Source organism: Anolis sagrei, chromosome 7 (assembly GCF_037176765.1).
Source record: "Anolis sagrei isolate rAnoSag1 chromosome 7, rAnoSag1.mat, whole genome shotgun sequence".
In the NCBI taxonomy this organism is placed as follows: Eukaryota; Metazoa; Chordata; class Lepidosauria; order Squamata; family Dactyloidae; genus Anolis; species Anolis sagrei.
Window position 1 is genome coordinate 4,917,575 of NC_090027.1, and position 16,063 is coordinate 4,933,637.

The following is a 16,063-nucleotide window of genomic DNA, read 5'->3' on the forward strand; positions in this document are numbered from 1 at the left end:
TATTGGTTGTCGGAGTTCTCTGTGCTAAGTTTGCTGAATTCAGGATGCTCTTTGATTGTAAGTGAACTATAAATGCCAGCAACCACAATTCCCAAATGTCAAGAAATATTTTCCCCAAACTCCACCAAGGTTCCCATTTCGGCATAGTGAGTATTCGTGCCAAGTTTGGTCCAGAGCCATCATTGTTTGAGTTCACAGTGCTCTCTGGATGTAGGTGAACTACAACTCCAAAACTCAAGGTCAATGCCCGCCAAACCCTTCTAGTATTTTCTGTTTGTCATGGGAGTTCTGTGTTCCAAGTTTGGTTCAATTCCATCATTGGTGGAATTCAGAATGCTCTTTGATTGTAGGTGAACTATAAATTCCAGCAACTACAACTCCCAAATGACAAGGTCTATTTTCCCCAAACTCCACCAGTGTTCACATTCAGTCATAACGGGTATTTGTGCCAAATTTGGTCCAGTGAATGAAAATCCATCCTGCATATCAGATATTTACATGATGATTCATAACAGGAGCAAAATCACAGTTATGAAGTGGCAACGAAAATAATGTTATGGTTGGGGGTCAACACAACATGAGGAACTGTATTATGTAGTTGCGGCATTAGGAAGGCTAAGAAACACTGGTTTAACCCATTGCGTCACTGGGGGTTCTTTTTGCAGCAACTGAAGTGAGTATAACGAGGGAAAGTGGAAGGAGAGAGAAACCGGGGCATTTTAAAAGCAGTTGAAAAAGTAGAAAGATAGAGGGTTAATCAGAACTGATCCTGGTGAATTGGGACAAATTAAGGGTGTGTTTTATGCATTGTCGAAGGCTTTCATGGCTGGAATCACTAGGTTCTTGTATGTTTTTTCGGGCTATAGGGCCATGTTCTAGAGGCATTTCTCCTGACGTTTCGCCTGCATCTATGGCAAGCATCCTCAGAGGTAGTGAGGTCTGTTGGAAGTAGGAAAATGGGTTTATATATCTGTGGAATGACTGGGGCGGGGCAAAGAGCACTCTGCTGAAGCTAGGTGTGAATGTTTCAGCTGACCACCTTCATTAGCATTTGAAGGCCTGGCTGAGCCTGGGAAAATGTTCTGTTGAGAGGTGTTAAGATGTGCCGACTAATCTCCCTTTTACTACAGCAAAACAGCAGAGAGGAAACAACCAGGCACATCTTAACACCTCTCAACAGAACATTTTCCCAGGCTCAGGCAGGCCTTCAAATGCTAATGAAGGTGGTCAGTTGAAACATTCACACCTAGCTCCAGCAGAGAAGAGCTCTTTGCCCCACCCCAGCCATTCCACAGATATATAAACCCATTTTCCTATTTCCAACAGACCTCACTACCTCTGAGGATGCTTGCCATAGATGCAGGCAAAACGTCAGGAGAAATGCCTCTAGAACATGGCCCTATAGCCCGAAAAAACCCACAAGAACCTGGTGTGTTTTATGTGTTTTGGATATCTCTTCCATAACCTAAAGTTCTGTTGGAGCTCAGCCTATGATCATGTTTAAGGATTAGGATGCTTTGGATGTGGGGAGTGATGGCAATGAGTCTCAAGATGGCAATGGTCTGATCAATGATATTGATGCAGAGAATGACTAGGAGATCCCTGTTCAAAGTGTAGTTTCTCATGAGAATGTCCCTGAAGGGTGTGGGGATGATGGTGTGCTCCCTGAATTGCTACCAGAGAATTTTCATGATTTGAAGCTTGAACACAGCTTGGCACCTGGCCCAGCTGCAGAAATTAATGAGCAAATAGATAGACGGGAGGAGATTAGTCGAAACAGAAGAGCTGAACAGAGGCTTCTGCATTCTGCCAGGCTCAGAGAGAGAAAGATGAGAGACTTGAAGCTAAAGTGAAACCAATTTCTGAGCGCTTGGGACATACCTTAACGAGGAGTTAAAAGTCCCAAGTACAGGATATGTAGTCAGATGAAGCATCGTTTGGAATCAAGTCGAGTTCTCGTCCTTGCTTCTTGGAATCTTTGCTTGGAAAGATTCATGCTTAATGCCTTTGTTTCATGGTTTTGATTCTTGGAGTCCTCGTGGATAACAAGTTAAACATGAGCCAACAACGTGATGTGGCACCAAAAAAAGCCAATGGGATTTTGGCCTGCATCAATAGGAGCATAGTGTCTAGATCTAGGGAAGTCATGCTACACCTCTATTCTGCTTTGGTTAGACCACACCTGGAATATTGTGTCCAATTCTGGGCACCACAATTCAAGAGAGATATTGACAAGCTGGAATGTGTCCAGAGGAGGGTGACTAAAATGACCAAGGGTCTGGAGAACAAGCCCTATGAGGAGCAGCTTAAGGAAGCTTGGCACATTTAGCCTGAAGAAGAGAAGGCTGAGAGGAGATATGATAGCCATGTATAAATATGTGAGAGGAAGCCACAGGGAGGAGGGAGCAAGCTTGTTTACTGCTTCCATGGAGATTAGGACAAGGAACAATGTCTTCAAACTACAAGAGAGGAGATTCCATCTGAACATGAGGAAGAACTTCCTGACTGTGAGAGCCGTTCAGCAGTGGAACTCTCTGCCCCAGAGTGTGGTGGAGGCTCCTTCTTTGGAAGCTTTGAAACAGAGGCTGGACGGCCATCTGTCAGGAGTGATTTGAATGCAATATTCCTGCTTCTTGGCAGAATGGGGTTGGACTGGATGGCCCATGAGATCTCTATGATTTTATATTCATGCCTTGGGTTCACGTTTCCCAGTTTCTTAGATTTTATTAGATAATTTTTTGCCTTAGTTTTCATGGATTTTGATGAACTATTACCCTGGACTACTTTGTTCCAGCTTATCTTCCTACCTGATTGGATTTACCTATTTCTTTAAAGTGCTTTTTTACTTTACTGCTTTTTAATTATCTTCAATAAAGGGATTGTTTTCCTACTCAACTGCGTGGTGTTTAAAGTTGGAGGAGTTTTCCTGGTCTGGAGTGCAACAAGTTCTGGTCCAGCTGCAGAAATTAATGAGCAACTAGATAGACAGGAAGAGATTAGTCAAAACAGAAGAGCTGAACAGAGAATCTGCATTCTGCCAGGCTCAGAGAGAGAAAGATAAGAGACTCGAAGCTAAAGCGAAACCAATTTCCAAATGCTTGGGACACACCGTAATGAGGAGATTAAAGTCCCAAGTACAGGATATGTAGTCAGATGAAGCATCGTTTGGAATCAAGTCAAGTTCTCGTCCTTGCTTCTTGGAATCTTTGCTTGGAAAGATTCATGCTTAAGTGCCTTTGTTTCATGGTTTTGATTCTTTGATTCTATGATTTTATATTCATGCCTTGGGTTTATGTTTCCTGGTTTCTTGGATTTTATTAGAGAAGTTTTTGCCTTTGTTTTCATGGATTTTGATGAACTATTACCCTGGACTACTTTGTTCCAGCTTATCTTCCTACCTGATTGGATTTACCTATTTCTTTAAAGTGCTTTTTACTTTACTGCTTTTTAATTATCTTCAATAAAGGGATTGTTTTCCTACTCAACTGCGTGGTGTTTAAAGTCGGAGGACTTTTCCTGGTCTGGAGTGCAACAAGTTCTAGATAAACCCTGAGGACGCTGTGCTAAAAAGATAAATCATAGAAGTAGGAACAGCAATATAATTAAACTGCTTCCATTTGCTTCTAGTGTACACTGAGTGATAATGGCATAAACAGCTGTGTCTCCAGCCTTTGCTTCTTGGTGATTGGTTTTTCCATTACAAAAGTATCCTCTGTGGTGTTAGGGGAAGATACGGAGGCTTTTTATTCCACGTGCTTTTTATTCCACGTGGGGCTGGTCTGTTGGATTTCAAAGACAGAAGCTCCATGTGCCTCCGCAAATGAGTGTCTCAAGACAGTGGGGATCACTTCCTAGACATGAGAGGCATGATGCTTTCCCCAGACAATACCATGTAGGCTGGATAGCTGGCCGATGAGCAAGTGAGCATTTTTGCAGCTGAAGTGGAAATAAAAATTTTCCTAAACTGTTTAGATTAGTTTGCACTTTGGAAATGTTGCTTTTGTGGGATAGCATTTCCAAATTCCCCAGAAAACATGGCCAAACGGAGTCATAACCTTTCAAACAAGCATTCCACTTTGTGGCCCCATTTCTTAAGGTTGGCTCTGCATCTCGTGGTGCCAGAGCGCAGTCTGTTCAGTGCCTTCCAAGTCGCCCAGTCCTCTGTGTGCCCAGGAGGGAGTCTTTCATTTGGTATCAGCCATTGGTTGAGGTTCTGGGTTTGAGCCTGCCACTTTTGGACTCTCGCTTGCTGGGGTGTTCCAGCGAGTATCTCTGTAGATCTTAGAACACTATTTCTTGATTTAGGAGCCCCCGGTGGCGCAGTGGGTTAAACCCTTGTGCCGGCAGGATTGAAGACCGACAGGTCACAGGTTCGAATCCAGAGAGAGGCGGATGAGCTCCCTCTATCAGCTCCAGCTCTTCATGCGGGGACATGAGAGAAGCCTCCCACAAGGATGATAAAAACATCAAATCATTCAGGCGTCCCCTGGGCAACGTCCTTGCAGACAGCCAATTCTCTCACACCAGAAGCGACTTGCTCCTGACACGACAAAAAAAGTTTTTTTTTATTTAAGTGGTTGACGTGCTGGCTGATACCCAAACAAGGGATGGGCTGGAGATGTCATTGCCTTGGTCCTTTCACTATTGGTTGCCACTTCCTGGTGGATGTCAGGTGGTTCGATACCGGCTAAGCAGTGTAATTTCTCCAGTGGTGTTGGGTGCAGACACCCCGTGATAATGCGGCATGTCTCATTAAGAGCCACACCCACTGTTTTAGCGTGGTGAGATGTGTTCCACACCGGGCATGCATACTCAGCAGAAAAGTAGCATAGCGCAAGGGCAGATGTCTTCACTGTGTCTGGATGTGATCCCCAGGTTGTGCCAGTCAGCTTTTGTATGATATTGTTTCTAGCGCCCACTTTTTGCTTGATATTCAGGCAGTGCTTCTTGTAGGTCAGAGAACGGTCCGGAGTGACCCCCAGGTATTTGGGTGCGCTGAACAGACTGCGCTCTGGCACCACGAGATGCAAAGCCAACCTCAAGAAATGGGGCCACAAAGTGGAATCCACGACATGCGAGTGTGGAGAAGAGCAAACCATTGACCACCTGCTGCAATGCACCCTGAGCCCTGCCACATGCACAAGGGAGGACCTTCTTGCAGCAACACCAGAGGCACTCCAAGGGGCCAGATACTGGTCAAAGGACATTTAATCCACTACCAATCTTGCAAACTTTGTGTTTTGTCTGTTTCTTTGTTTTGTTCTTTGTTTTGTTCTGTGGTTGCCTTGACATGACAAATAATCATAATCATTGTTTGAGTCCACTGTGCTCCCTGGATGTAGGCGAACTACAACTCCAAAACTCGAGGTCAATGCCCACCAAACCCTTCAAGTATTTTTTCTTGGTCATGGGAGTTCTGTGTGTCAAGTCTGGTTCAATTCCATTGTTGGTGGAGTTCAGAATGCTCTTTGATTGTAGATGAACTATAAATCACAGCAACTACAACTCCAAAATGTCAAGGTCCATTTTCCTCTAACTCCACCAGAGTTCACATTTGGGCACATTGAGGATTCATGCCAAGTTTGGTCCAGATCCATCATTGTTTGAGTCCACTGTGCTCCCTGGATGTAGGCGAACTACAACTCCCCCCTGGGCACACAGAAGACTGGGCGACTTGGAAGGCGCTGAACAGACTGCGCTCTGGCACCACGAGATGCAGAGCCAACCTCAAGAAATGGGGCCACAAAGTGGAATCCACTACATGCGAGCGTGGAGAAGAGCAAACCACTGACCTCCTGCTGCAATGCACCCTGAGCCCTGCCACATGCACAAGGGAGGACCTTCTTGCAGCAACACCAGAGGCACTCCAAGGGGCCAGATACTGGTCAAAGTACATTTAATCCACTACCAATCTTGCAAACTTTGTGTTTTGTCTGTTTCTTTGTTTTGTTCTTTGTTTTGTTCTGTGGTTGCCTTGACATGACAAATAATCATAACTGGCCTTAAATTAACCTCATGGACATTAGTCCTTTCCTTTTCCAAATGGAAAACAAAACCGAGGCAGGGCAGCCTGCTTGAATGATTAATATTAGAAGCATCCCAAGGAGATACGACCTCTGTCTAGACTGCTCTGTGTTTCCCCTCTCAGCCTCCGCTTGAGAATGTCAATGACCATCAAAGCCGACTTGGACATTCCGTGAGTCTCACATGGCATCTTTCCCAAGGGGATGCCCTTGAGGATTAAAAGATGTTTCCTCCTCATCGGAAGGGGAAGATAAAGAGATGTTCTAACCATATTTGGTTATCCCCTAATAAAGCAGACCGAAAGATAGGCAAGTTTAGGGTTGGGGCAATAATTCAGATTGACATAAGTTTACACTTTCCCTGGGCTTGTAGAAGAGGGGTACTTAAACTTCAAAGTGAGTCAGCCCTGAGGGTTAGGTGTCAAAATCAATGGGTGCTCTGGTCCCATTACATACAATGGTGTAATAAACACCAGCATTTCTCAACCTGGGGGTCTGGACATTTGGGGGTGCCAAAAGGGTCACCAAAGACAATAAGAAAACACGGTGTTTTCTGCTGGTTATGGGGGTTCTGTATGGGAGGTTTGGCCCAATTCTATCCTTGTTGGGGTTCACAATGCTCTTTTATTGTAGATGAACTATAAATCCCAACAACTACAACTCCAAAATGTCAAGGTCTATTTTTCCCCAAACCCCACCAGTGTTCACATTTGGGCAAATTGAGTATTCGTACCAAGTTTGGTCCAGATCCGTCATTGTTTGAGTCCACAGTGCACTCTGGATGTAGGCGAACTACAACTCCAAAACTCAAGGTCAAAGCCCATCAAACCCTTCTGGTATTTTCTGTTTGTCATGGGAGTTCTGTGTGCCAAGTTTGGTTCAATTCCATCATTGGTGAAGTTCAGAATGCTCTTTGATTGTAGATGAACTATAAATCACAGCAACTACAACTCCCAAATGTCAAGGTCTATTTTCCTCTAACTCCACCAGTGTTCACATTTGGGCACATTGAGGATTCATGCCAAGTTTGGTCCAGATCCATCATTGTGTGAGTCTACAGTGCTGTCTGGATGTAGACGAACTACAACTCCAAAACTCAAGGTCAAAGCCCATCAAACCCTTCTGGTATTTTCTGTTGAACCTGGGAGTTCTGTGTACCAAGTTTGGCCCAATTCTATTGTTAGTGGGGTTCAGAATGCTCTTTGGTTTTAGGTTAACTATAAATCCCAGCAACTACAACTCCCAAATGACAAAATCAACTTCCCCCACAACCCCACCAGTATTCAAATTTGGGCGTGTCGGGTATTTGTGCCAAATTTGGTCCAGTGAATGGAAACACATCCTGCATATCGGATAGTAACATTGCGATTGATACAATAGCAAAATGACAGATATGAAGTAGCAAGGACAATAATTTGATGGTTGGGGGTCACCACAACATGAGGAATTGTATTAAGGGGTCACGGCATTGGGAAGGTTGAGAACCACTGACTTATATAAAGTGACGTAATCAAGGTTTGCTTTTGGGTATTTAGAAAAATATTTTGAGCGATGGCTGGTCAAACTCATGGATACAGAGAACCAGTTGCAACCAAGTTTTCCCTCTTTCCTAGACAAGCTGGCATTAGAGATTGTGACTGGCCGGAAAAACAACTCTACGCCATTATGCCAGCCTCCTATGCTGACTATAGATTGGTTAGCCATTTCTACAATCATATAGTCACTTCTAATCATTAGGTAAGGTAAAAGTTTCCCCCCGAAATTAACTCTAGTCGTGTCCGACTCTGGGTGTTGGTGTTCATCTCCATTTCTAAGTTGAAGAGCCAGCATTGACCATAGACACCTCCAAGGTCATGTTGCTGGCACAACTGCACGGACTGCCGTTACCTTCCCGCCGGAGCAGTACCTATTGATCTACTCACATTTGCATGTTTTTGAACTGATAAGTTGGCAGAAGTTGAGGCTAACAGCAAGAGCTCACCCCGCTCCCCGGATTCAAACCGCCGATCTTTCGGTCAGCAAATTCAGCAGCTCAGTGGTTTAACCCACTTAGCCACCAAGGCCTCCTTTATTTGGAACCAAAATCACTTTCCTGTCCCAAAATTTGTCCCTTAACATTGATTTCGGTCATGTCCGACTTTAGGGGTTGGTGTTCATCTCTATTTCTAAGCCGAAGAGCCGGCATTGTCCATAGACAACTCCAAGGTCATGTGGTAGGCATGACTGCATGGAGTGCCATTACCTTCCTGCCAGAGCGGTTCCTATTAATCTACTCACATTTGCATGTTTTTGAACTGCTAGGTTGGCAGAAACTGGGGCTAACAGCAGGAGTTCACCCCGCTCCCCGGATTCGAACCGCCGACCTTTTGGTCAGCAAATTTAGCAGCTCAGTGGTTTAACCCACTTTGCCACCAACTGCTAGGTTGGCAGAAGCTAGGGTGAGAGTTCATCCTGTAACAGCGGGAGCTCATCCCATTCCCCGGGTTTGTACCGCCGACCGTCAGCAAGTTCAGCAGCTCAGCGGTTTAAACCACTTCGCCACCAAGGGCTCCTTTATTTGGAACCAAAATCACTTTTCTGTCCCAGGATTGGTCCCTTAACATTGATTTCAGGCCAGATGTTGATCTTCTTGATTGAAGGAAGTCAACACAAGGCTTGTGTTAACTTCCTTCTTAACGTTGTAAACATTATTACTGTCCCAATTCTTATCAGAGTTTACTTTTCAGTTCTTATTAGCAGGTTTTAGTCACAGTCCAGCTAGCTGGTAGTTAGTCATCGCAGGCCTTAATATTATACTGGTGTCTCCAAAATTATTAGCTCCATTCACACATTCATCTTCTATTCTTCCATTCATTCCCACGCATCATATTAAATTCACATTTATAAATTCTGCACAGTAACATTGATTTCAGGCCAGATGTTGATCTTTTTGATGGCTGTTAACAATCCCAAGGCTGGGGTCGACTTCCTTCTTAACATTGTAAACATTTCTGTTATCACTGTCTCAATTCTTATCAGAGTTTACTTTTCAGTTCTTATTAGCAGGTTTTAATCACAATCCAGCAAGCAGGTAGTCAGTCATTGCAGGCCTTTATATTATACTGGTGTCTCCAAAATTATTATCACTGTCCCAACTCTTATCAGAGTTTACTTTTCAGTTCTCATTAGCAGGTTTTAATCACAATACAGAAAGCAGGTCATTGCAAGCCTTAATACAGGGTTAGTCAAAATGAATAGGCCAATTCGGGTACAATTAATTTTCTTATTGGCCTATTCATTTTGACTAACCCTGTATTATAGTAGTGTCTCCAAAATTATTAGCTCCATCCATACATTCATCTTCCATTCTTCCATTCATTCCCATGCATCATATTAAATTCACATGTATAAAATCTGCATATTAATATTGATTTCAGGCCAGATGTTGGTTTTTTTGATTGCTGTTAATAAACACAAGGCTTGTATCAACTTCCTTCTTAACGTTGTAAACATTTCTGTTATCACTGTCTCAATTCTTATCAGAGTTTACTTTTCAGTTCTTATTAGCAGGTTTTAATCACAACCCAGCAAGCAGGTCATTGCAGGCCTTAATATTATGGTAGTGTCTCCAAAATTATTAGTTCCATTCATACATTCATCTTCCATTCATTCCCACGAATCATATTAAATTCACATTTATAAATTCTGCACAGTAACATTGATTTCAGGCCAGATGTTGATCTTTTTGATGGCTGTTAACAATCCCAAGGCTGGGGTCGACTTCCTTCTTAACATTGTAAACATTTCTGTTATCACTGTCTCAATTCTTATCAGAGTTTACTTTTCAGTTCTTATTAGCAGGTTTTAATCACAATCCAGCAAGCAGGTAGTCAGTCATTGCAGGCCTTTATATTATACTGGTGTCTCCAAAATTATTATCACTGTCCCAACTCTTATCAGAGTTTACTTTTCAGTTCTCATTAGCAGGTTTTAATCACAATACAGAAAGCAGGTCATTGCAGGCCTTAATATTATAGTAGTGTCTCCAAAATTATTAGCTCCATCCATACATTCATCTTCCATTCTTCCATTCATTCCCATGCATCATATTAAATTCACATGTATAAAATCTGCATATTAATATTGATTTCAGGCCAGATGTTGATTTTTTTGATTGCTGTTAATAAACACAAGGCTTGTGTCAACTTCCTTCTTAATGTTGTAAACATTTCTGTTATCACTGTCTCAATTCTTATCAGAGTTTACTTTTCAGTTCTTATTAGCAGGTTTTAATCACAACCCAGCAAGCAGGTCATTGCAGGCCTTAATATTATGGTAGTGTCTCCAAAATTATTAGTTCCATTCATACATTCATCTTCCATTCTTCCATTCATTCCCATGCATCATATTAAATTCACATTTATAAAATCTGCATATTAATATTGATTTCAGGCCAGATGTTGATTTTTTTGATTGCTGTTAATAAACACAAGGCTTGTGTCAACTTCCTTCTTAACGTTGTAAACATTTCTGTTATCACTGTCTCAATTCTTATCAGAGTTTACTTTTCAGTTCTTATTAGCAGGTTTTAATCACAACCCAGCAAGCAGGTCATTGCAGGCCTTAATATTATGGTAGTGTCTCCAAAATTATTAGTTCCATTCATACATTCATCTTCCATTCATTCCCACGAATCATATTAAATTCACATTTATAAAATCTGCACATTAACATTAATTTCAGGTCAGATGTTGATCTTCTTGATTGCTGTTAACAAACACAAGGCTTGTGTCAACTTCCTTCTTAACATTGTAAACATTTCTGCTATCATTGTCCCAATTCTTATCAGAGTTTACTTTCCAGTTCTTATTAGCAGGTTTTAATCACAATCCAGCAAGCAGGTAGTCAGTCATTGCAGGCCTTCATATTATACTGGTGTCACCAAAATTATTATCACTGTCCCAACTCTTATCAGAGTTTACTTTTCAGTTCTCATTAGCAGGTTTTAATCACAATCCAGAAAGTAGGTCATTGCAGGCCTTAATATTATAGTAGTGTCTCCAAAATTATTAGCTCCATCTATACATTCATCTTCCATTCTCCCATTCATTCCCACGCAACATATTAAATTCACATTTATAAAATCTGCATATTAACATTGATTTCAGGCCAGATGTTGATCTTTGTGATTGCTGTTAACAAACACAAGACTTGTCTACTTCCTTCTTAATGTTATAAATATTTCTGTTATCACTGTCTCAATTCTTATCAGAGTTTCCTTTCCAGTTCTTATTAGCAGGTTTTAATCACAACCCAGCAAGCAGGTCATTGCAGGCCTTAATATTATGGTAGTGTCTCCAAAATTATTAGTTCCATTCATACATTCATCTTCCATTCATTCCCACGAGTCATATTAAATTCACATTTATAAAATCTGCACATTAACATTGATTTCAGGTCAGATGTTGATCTTCTTGGTTGCTGTTAACAAACACAAGGCTTGTGTCAACTTCCTTCTTAACATTGTAAACATTTCTGCTATCATTGTCCCAATTCTTATCAGAGTTTACTTTCCAGTTCTTATTAGCAGGTTTTAATCACAATCCAGCAAACAGGTAGTCAGTCATTGCAGACCTTCATATTATACTGGTGTCACCAAAATTAGTATCACTGTCCCAACTCTTATCAGAGTTTACTTTTCAGTTCTCATTAGCAGGTTTTAATCACAATCCAGAAAGTAGGTCATTGCAGGCCTTAATATTATAGTAGTGTCTCCAAAATTATTAGCTCCATCTATACATTCATCTTCCATTCTCCCATTCATTCCCACGCAACATATTAAATTCACATTTATAAAATCTGCATATTAACATTGATTTCAGGCCAGATGTTGATCTTTGTGATTGCTGTTAACAAACACAAGACTTGTCTACTTCCTTCTTAATGTTATAAATATTTCTGTTATCACTGTCTCAATTCTTATCAGAGTTTCCTTTCCAGTTCTTATTAGCAGGTTTTAATCACAACCCAGCAAGCAGGTCATTGCAGGCCTTAATATTATGGTAGTGTCTCCAAAATTATTAGTTCCATTCATACATTCATCTTCCATTCATTCCCACGAGTCATATTAAATTCACATTTATAAAATCTGCACATTAACATTGATTTCAGGTCAGATGTTGATCTTCTTGGTTGCTGTTAACAAACACAAGGCTTGTGTCAACTTCCTTCTTAACATTGTAAACATTTCTGCTATCATTGTCCCAATTCTTATCAGAGTTTACTTTCCAGTTCTTATTAGCAGGTTTTAATCACAATCCAGCAAACAGGTAGTCAGTCATTGCAGACCTTCATATTATACTGGTGTCACCAAAATTAGTATCACTGTCCCAACTCTTATCAGAGTTTACTTTTCAGTTCTCATTAGCAGGTTTTAATCACAATCCAGAAAGTAGGTCATTGCAGGCCTTAATATTATAGTAGTGTCTCCAAAATCATTAGCTCCATCCATACATTCAACTTCCATTCTTCCATTCATTCCCACGCATCATATTACATTCACATTTATGAAATCTGCACATTAAATTTTTGTGACACAGGTCTTATGCTATCATAGGTTTGACCTTTGATATGTTCCTCCAACAGCAATGTTTTCCTCCAGCAGCAATGTGCATGCGACCCACAAGCTGCTGTTTCCCCGTCCCGTTTCCAAATGGAATCGGAATATGATGCCCTGGACAGCAATCCATCATGTGCTAAATGAACTTGAGCCTTTCGATTCGAAATAATTCTTACCTGGTTGGGCCAGGTGTCATCAAATGTGAAGCCCGGGATTCTCTTGTTGCTGCAAATGACACTCACGTCCTCAGTATGCCTGCAGTCCGTTACCCCCCAGCCATTGGATCTGCACTGAGCTAATGATGTTTCTTTGCCGGTACAGTAGACATTGTCCAACCAAATTCTGCCTAAAGAAGAAGGAAAGAAGAGTCATTGGAGGTCCTAGGTTGAGGATCATCAATATTATCCACTTATCACATTTATTGAATTTCACCAAGTCCTATCTATCTATATATAAATGCTCTGGTCGTTTTGTGTGACAACTCAAAAACCACTGGACTAATTACCATCAAATTTGGCCACAAGACACCTACTAACCCAAGGAGTGATCATCATTAAAAAATTGATTTTCTAATTTGGAAGTTGTAGTTGCCAGGATTTATAGTTCACCTACAATCAAAGAGCATTCCGAACTCCACCTACATCTAGAGAGCACTGTGGACACAAATAATGAAGGATCTAGACCAAACTTGGTACAAATACTCCCTATGCCCAAATATGAACACAGATGGAGTTTGGGGGAAATAGACCTTAACATTTGGGAATTGTAGTTGCCAGGATGTATAGTTCACCTACAATCAAAGAGCATTCTGAACTCCACCAACGATGGAATTGAACCAAACTTGGCACGCAGGACTCCCATAATCAACAGAAAACACTAGAAGGGTTTGGTGGGCATGGACCTTGAATTTAGGAGTTGTAGTTCACCTACATCCAGAGAGCAGTGTGGACACAAACAATGAAGGATCTCTAGACAAAACTTGGTAGAAATACTCCACATGCCAAAATATGAACTCAGATAGACCTTGACATTTGGGAGTTTTAGTTACTGGGATGTATAGTTCACTTACAATCAAAGAGCATTCTGAACTCCACCAACGATGGAATTGAACCAAACTTGGCACACAGAACTCCCATGATCAACGGAAAACACTACAAGGGTTTGGTGAGCATGGACCTTGAATTTAGGAGTTGTAGTTCACCTACGTCCAGAGAGCACTGTGGACACAAACAATGAAGGATCTAGACAAAACTTGGTACAAATGCTCCCTCTGCCCAAATCGAAACCAGATGGAGTTTGGGGGAAATAGACCTTAACATTTGGGAGTTATAGTTGCCAGGATGTATAGTTCACCTACAATCAAAGAGCATTCTGAACTCCACCAACGATGGAATTGAACCAAACTTGGCATACAGGACTCCCATGATCAACAGAAAACACTAGAAGGGTTTGGTGGGCATTGACCTTGAATTTAGGAGTTGTAGTTCACCTACATCCAGAGAGCAGTGTGGACACAAACAATGAAGGATCTCTAGACAAAACTTGGTAGAAATACTCCACATGCCAAAATATGAACTCAGATAGACCTTGACATTTGGGAGTTTTAGTTACTGGGATGTATAGTTCACTTACAATCAAAGAGCATTCTGAACTCCACCAACGATGGAATTGAACCAAACTTGGCACACAGAACTCCCATGATCAACGGAAAACACTACAAGGGTTTGGTGAGCATGGACCTTGAATTTAGGAGTTGTAGTTCACCTACGTCCAGAGAGCACTGTGGACACAAACAATGAAGGATCTAGACAAAACTTGGTACAAATGCTCCCTCTGCCCAAATCTGAAACCAGATGGAGTTTGGGGGAAATAGACCTTAACATTTGGGAGTTATAGTTGCCAGGATGTATAGTTCACCTACAATCAAAGAGCATTCTCAATTCCACCAACAATGGAATTGAACCAAACTTGGCACACAGAACTCCCATGACCAACAGAAAACACTACAAGGGTTTGGTGGCCATGGACCTTGAATTTAGGAGTTGTAGTTCACCTACATCCAGAGAGCAGTGTGGACACAAACAATGAAGGATCTCTAGACAAAACTTGGTAGAAATACTCCACATGCCAAAATATGAACTCAGATAGACCTTGACATTTGGGAGTTTTAGTTACTGGGATGTATAGTTCACCTACAATCAAAGAGCATTCTGAACTCCACCAACGATGGAATTGAACCAAACTTGGCATACAGGACTCCCATGATCAACAGAAAACACTAGAAGGGTTTGGTGGGCATGGACCTTGAATTTAGGAGTTGTAGTTCACCTACATCCAGAGAGCACTGTGGACACAAACAACGAAGGATCTCTAGACAAAACTTGGTAGAAATACTCCACATGCCAAAAAATGAACTCAGATAGACCTTGACATTTGGGAGTTTTAGTTACTGGGATGTATAGTTCACCTACAATCAAAGAGCATTCTGAACTCCACCAACAATGGAATTGAACCAAACTTGGCACACAGAACTCCCATGATCAACAGAAAACACTACAAGGGTTTGGTGAGCATGGACCTTGAATTTAGGAGTTGTAGTTCACCTACGTCCAGAGAGCACTGTGGACACAAACAATGAAGGATCTAGACAAAACTTGGTACAAATACTCCCTATGCCCAAATATGAATACAGGTGGAGTTTGGGGGAAATAGACCTTGACATTTGGGAGTTATACTTGCCAAGATGTATAGTTCACCTACAAAGAGCATTCTGAACTTCACCAATGATGGAATTGAACCAAACTTGGCACACAGGACTCCCATGACCAACAAAAATACTAGAAGGGTTTGGTGGGCATTGACCTTGAGTTTGGGAGTTGTAGTTCACCTAGACCAAACTTGGCACAAATACTCCATATGCCCAAACATGAACACAGATGGAGTTTGGGGGAAATAGACCTTGACATTTGGGAGTTGTAGTTGCCCAACTGAGAGAACCCCCGTGACCAACTGAAAATACTGGGTTTTCTGGTGGTCTTTGGCGACCCTTCTGACACCCCCTCGTGACTCCCCCCAGGGATCCCAATCTCCAGGTTGAGAAATGCTGCCTTAAGGCCATCCAGTCCAACTCCCTTCACCAGGGCAAGAAAACATAATCAAAGCCCTCCTGACAAAGAGCCATCCAGCCATAGATATAGATAGATAGATATGATTCACACACACAAATATATATGTATATGTAGGGAATGAATGCTCTTGGACCCCACTTTAAATACCATAGCTCCATTCTATGCGCTTCTGGGAGTTATAGTTTCCCAAGGTCCATACCCTTCTCTGGGTGCATCTGCACTGGAGAATAAATGCAGTAGGGGCCCATTTTAAAATGCGACTACTACTATTATTATTATTATCATCATCATTATCATTATATCATCATCATCAT

At 41.7% G+C, this 16,063-nt stretch overlaps 1 protein-coding gene across 1 annotated transcript in view; it reads right to left on the bottom strand.

Annotated features, from left to right (window-relative positions):
• Nucleotides 1-16,063, bottom strand: part of LOXL2 (lysyl oxidase like 2) — a 104,636-nt gene that overhangs the window by 72,512 nt on the left and 16,061 nt on the right. The window contains exon 3 of the mRNA XM_060787451.2: nucleotides 12,798-12,967. Coding sequence (XP_060643434.2) covers nucleotides 12,798-12,967 — 170 coding nt within the window. The remainder of the gene's footprint in view (nucleotides 1-12,797; nucleotides 12,968-16,063) is intronic.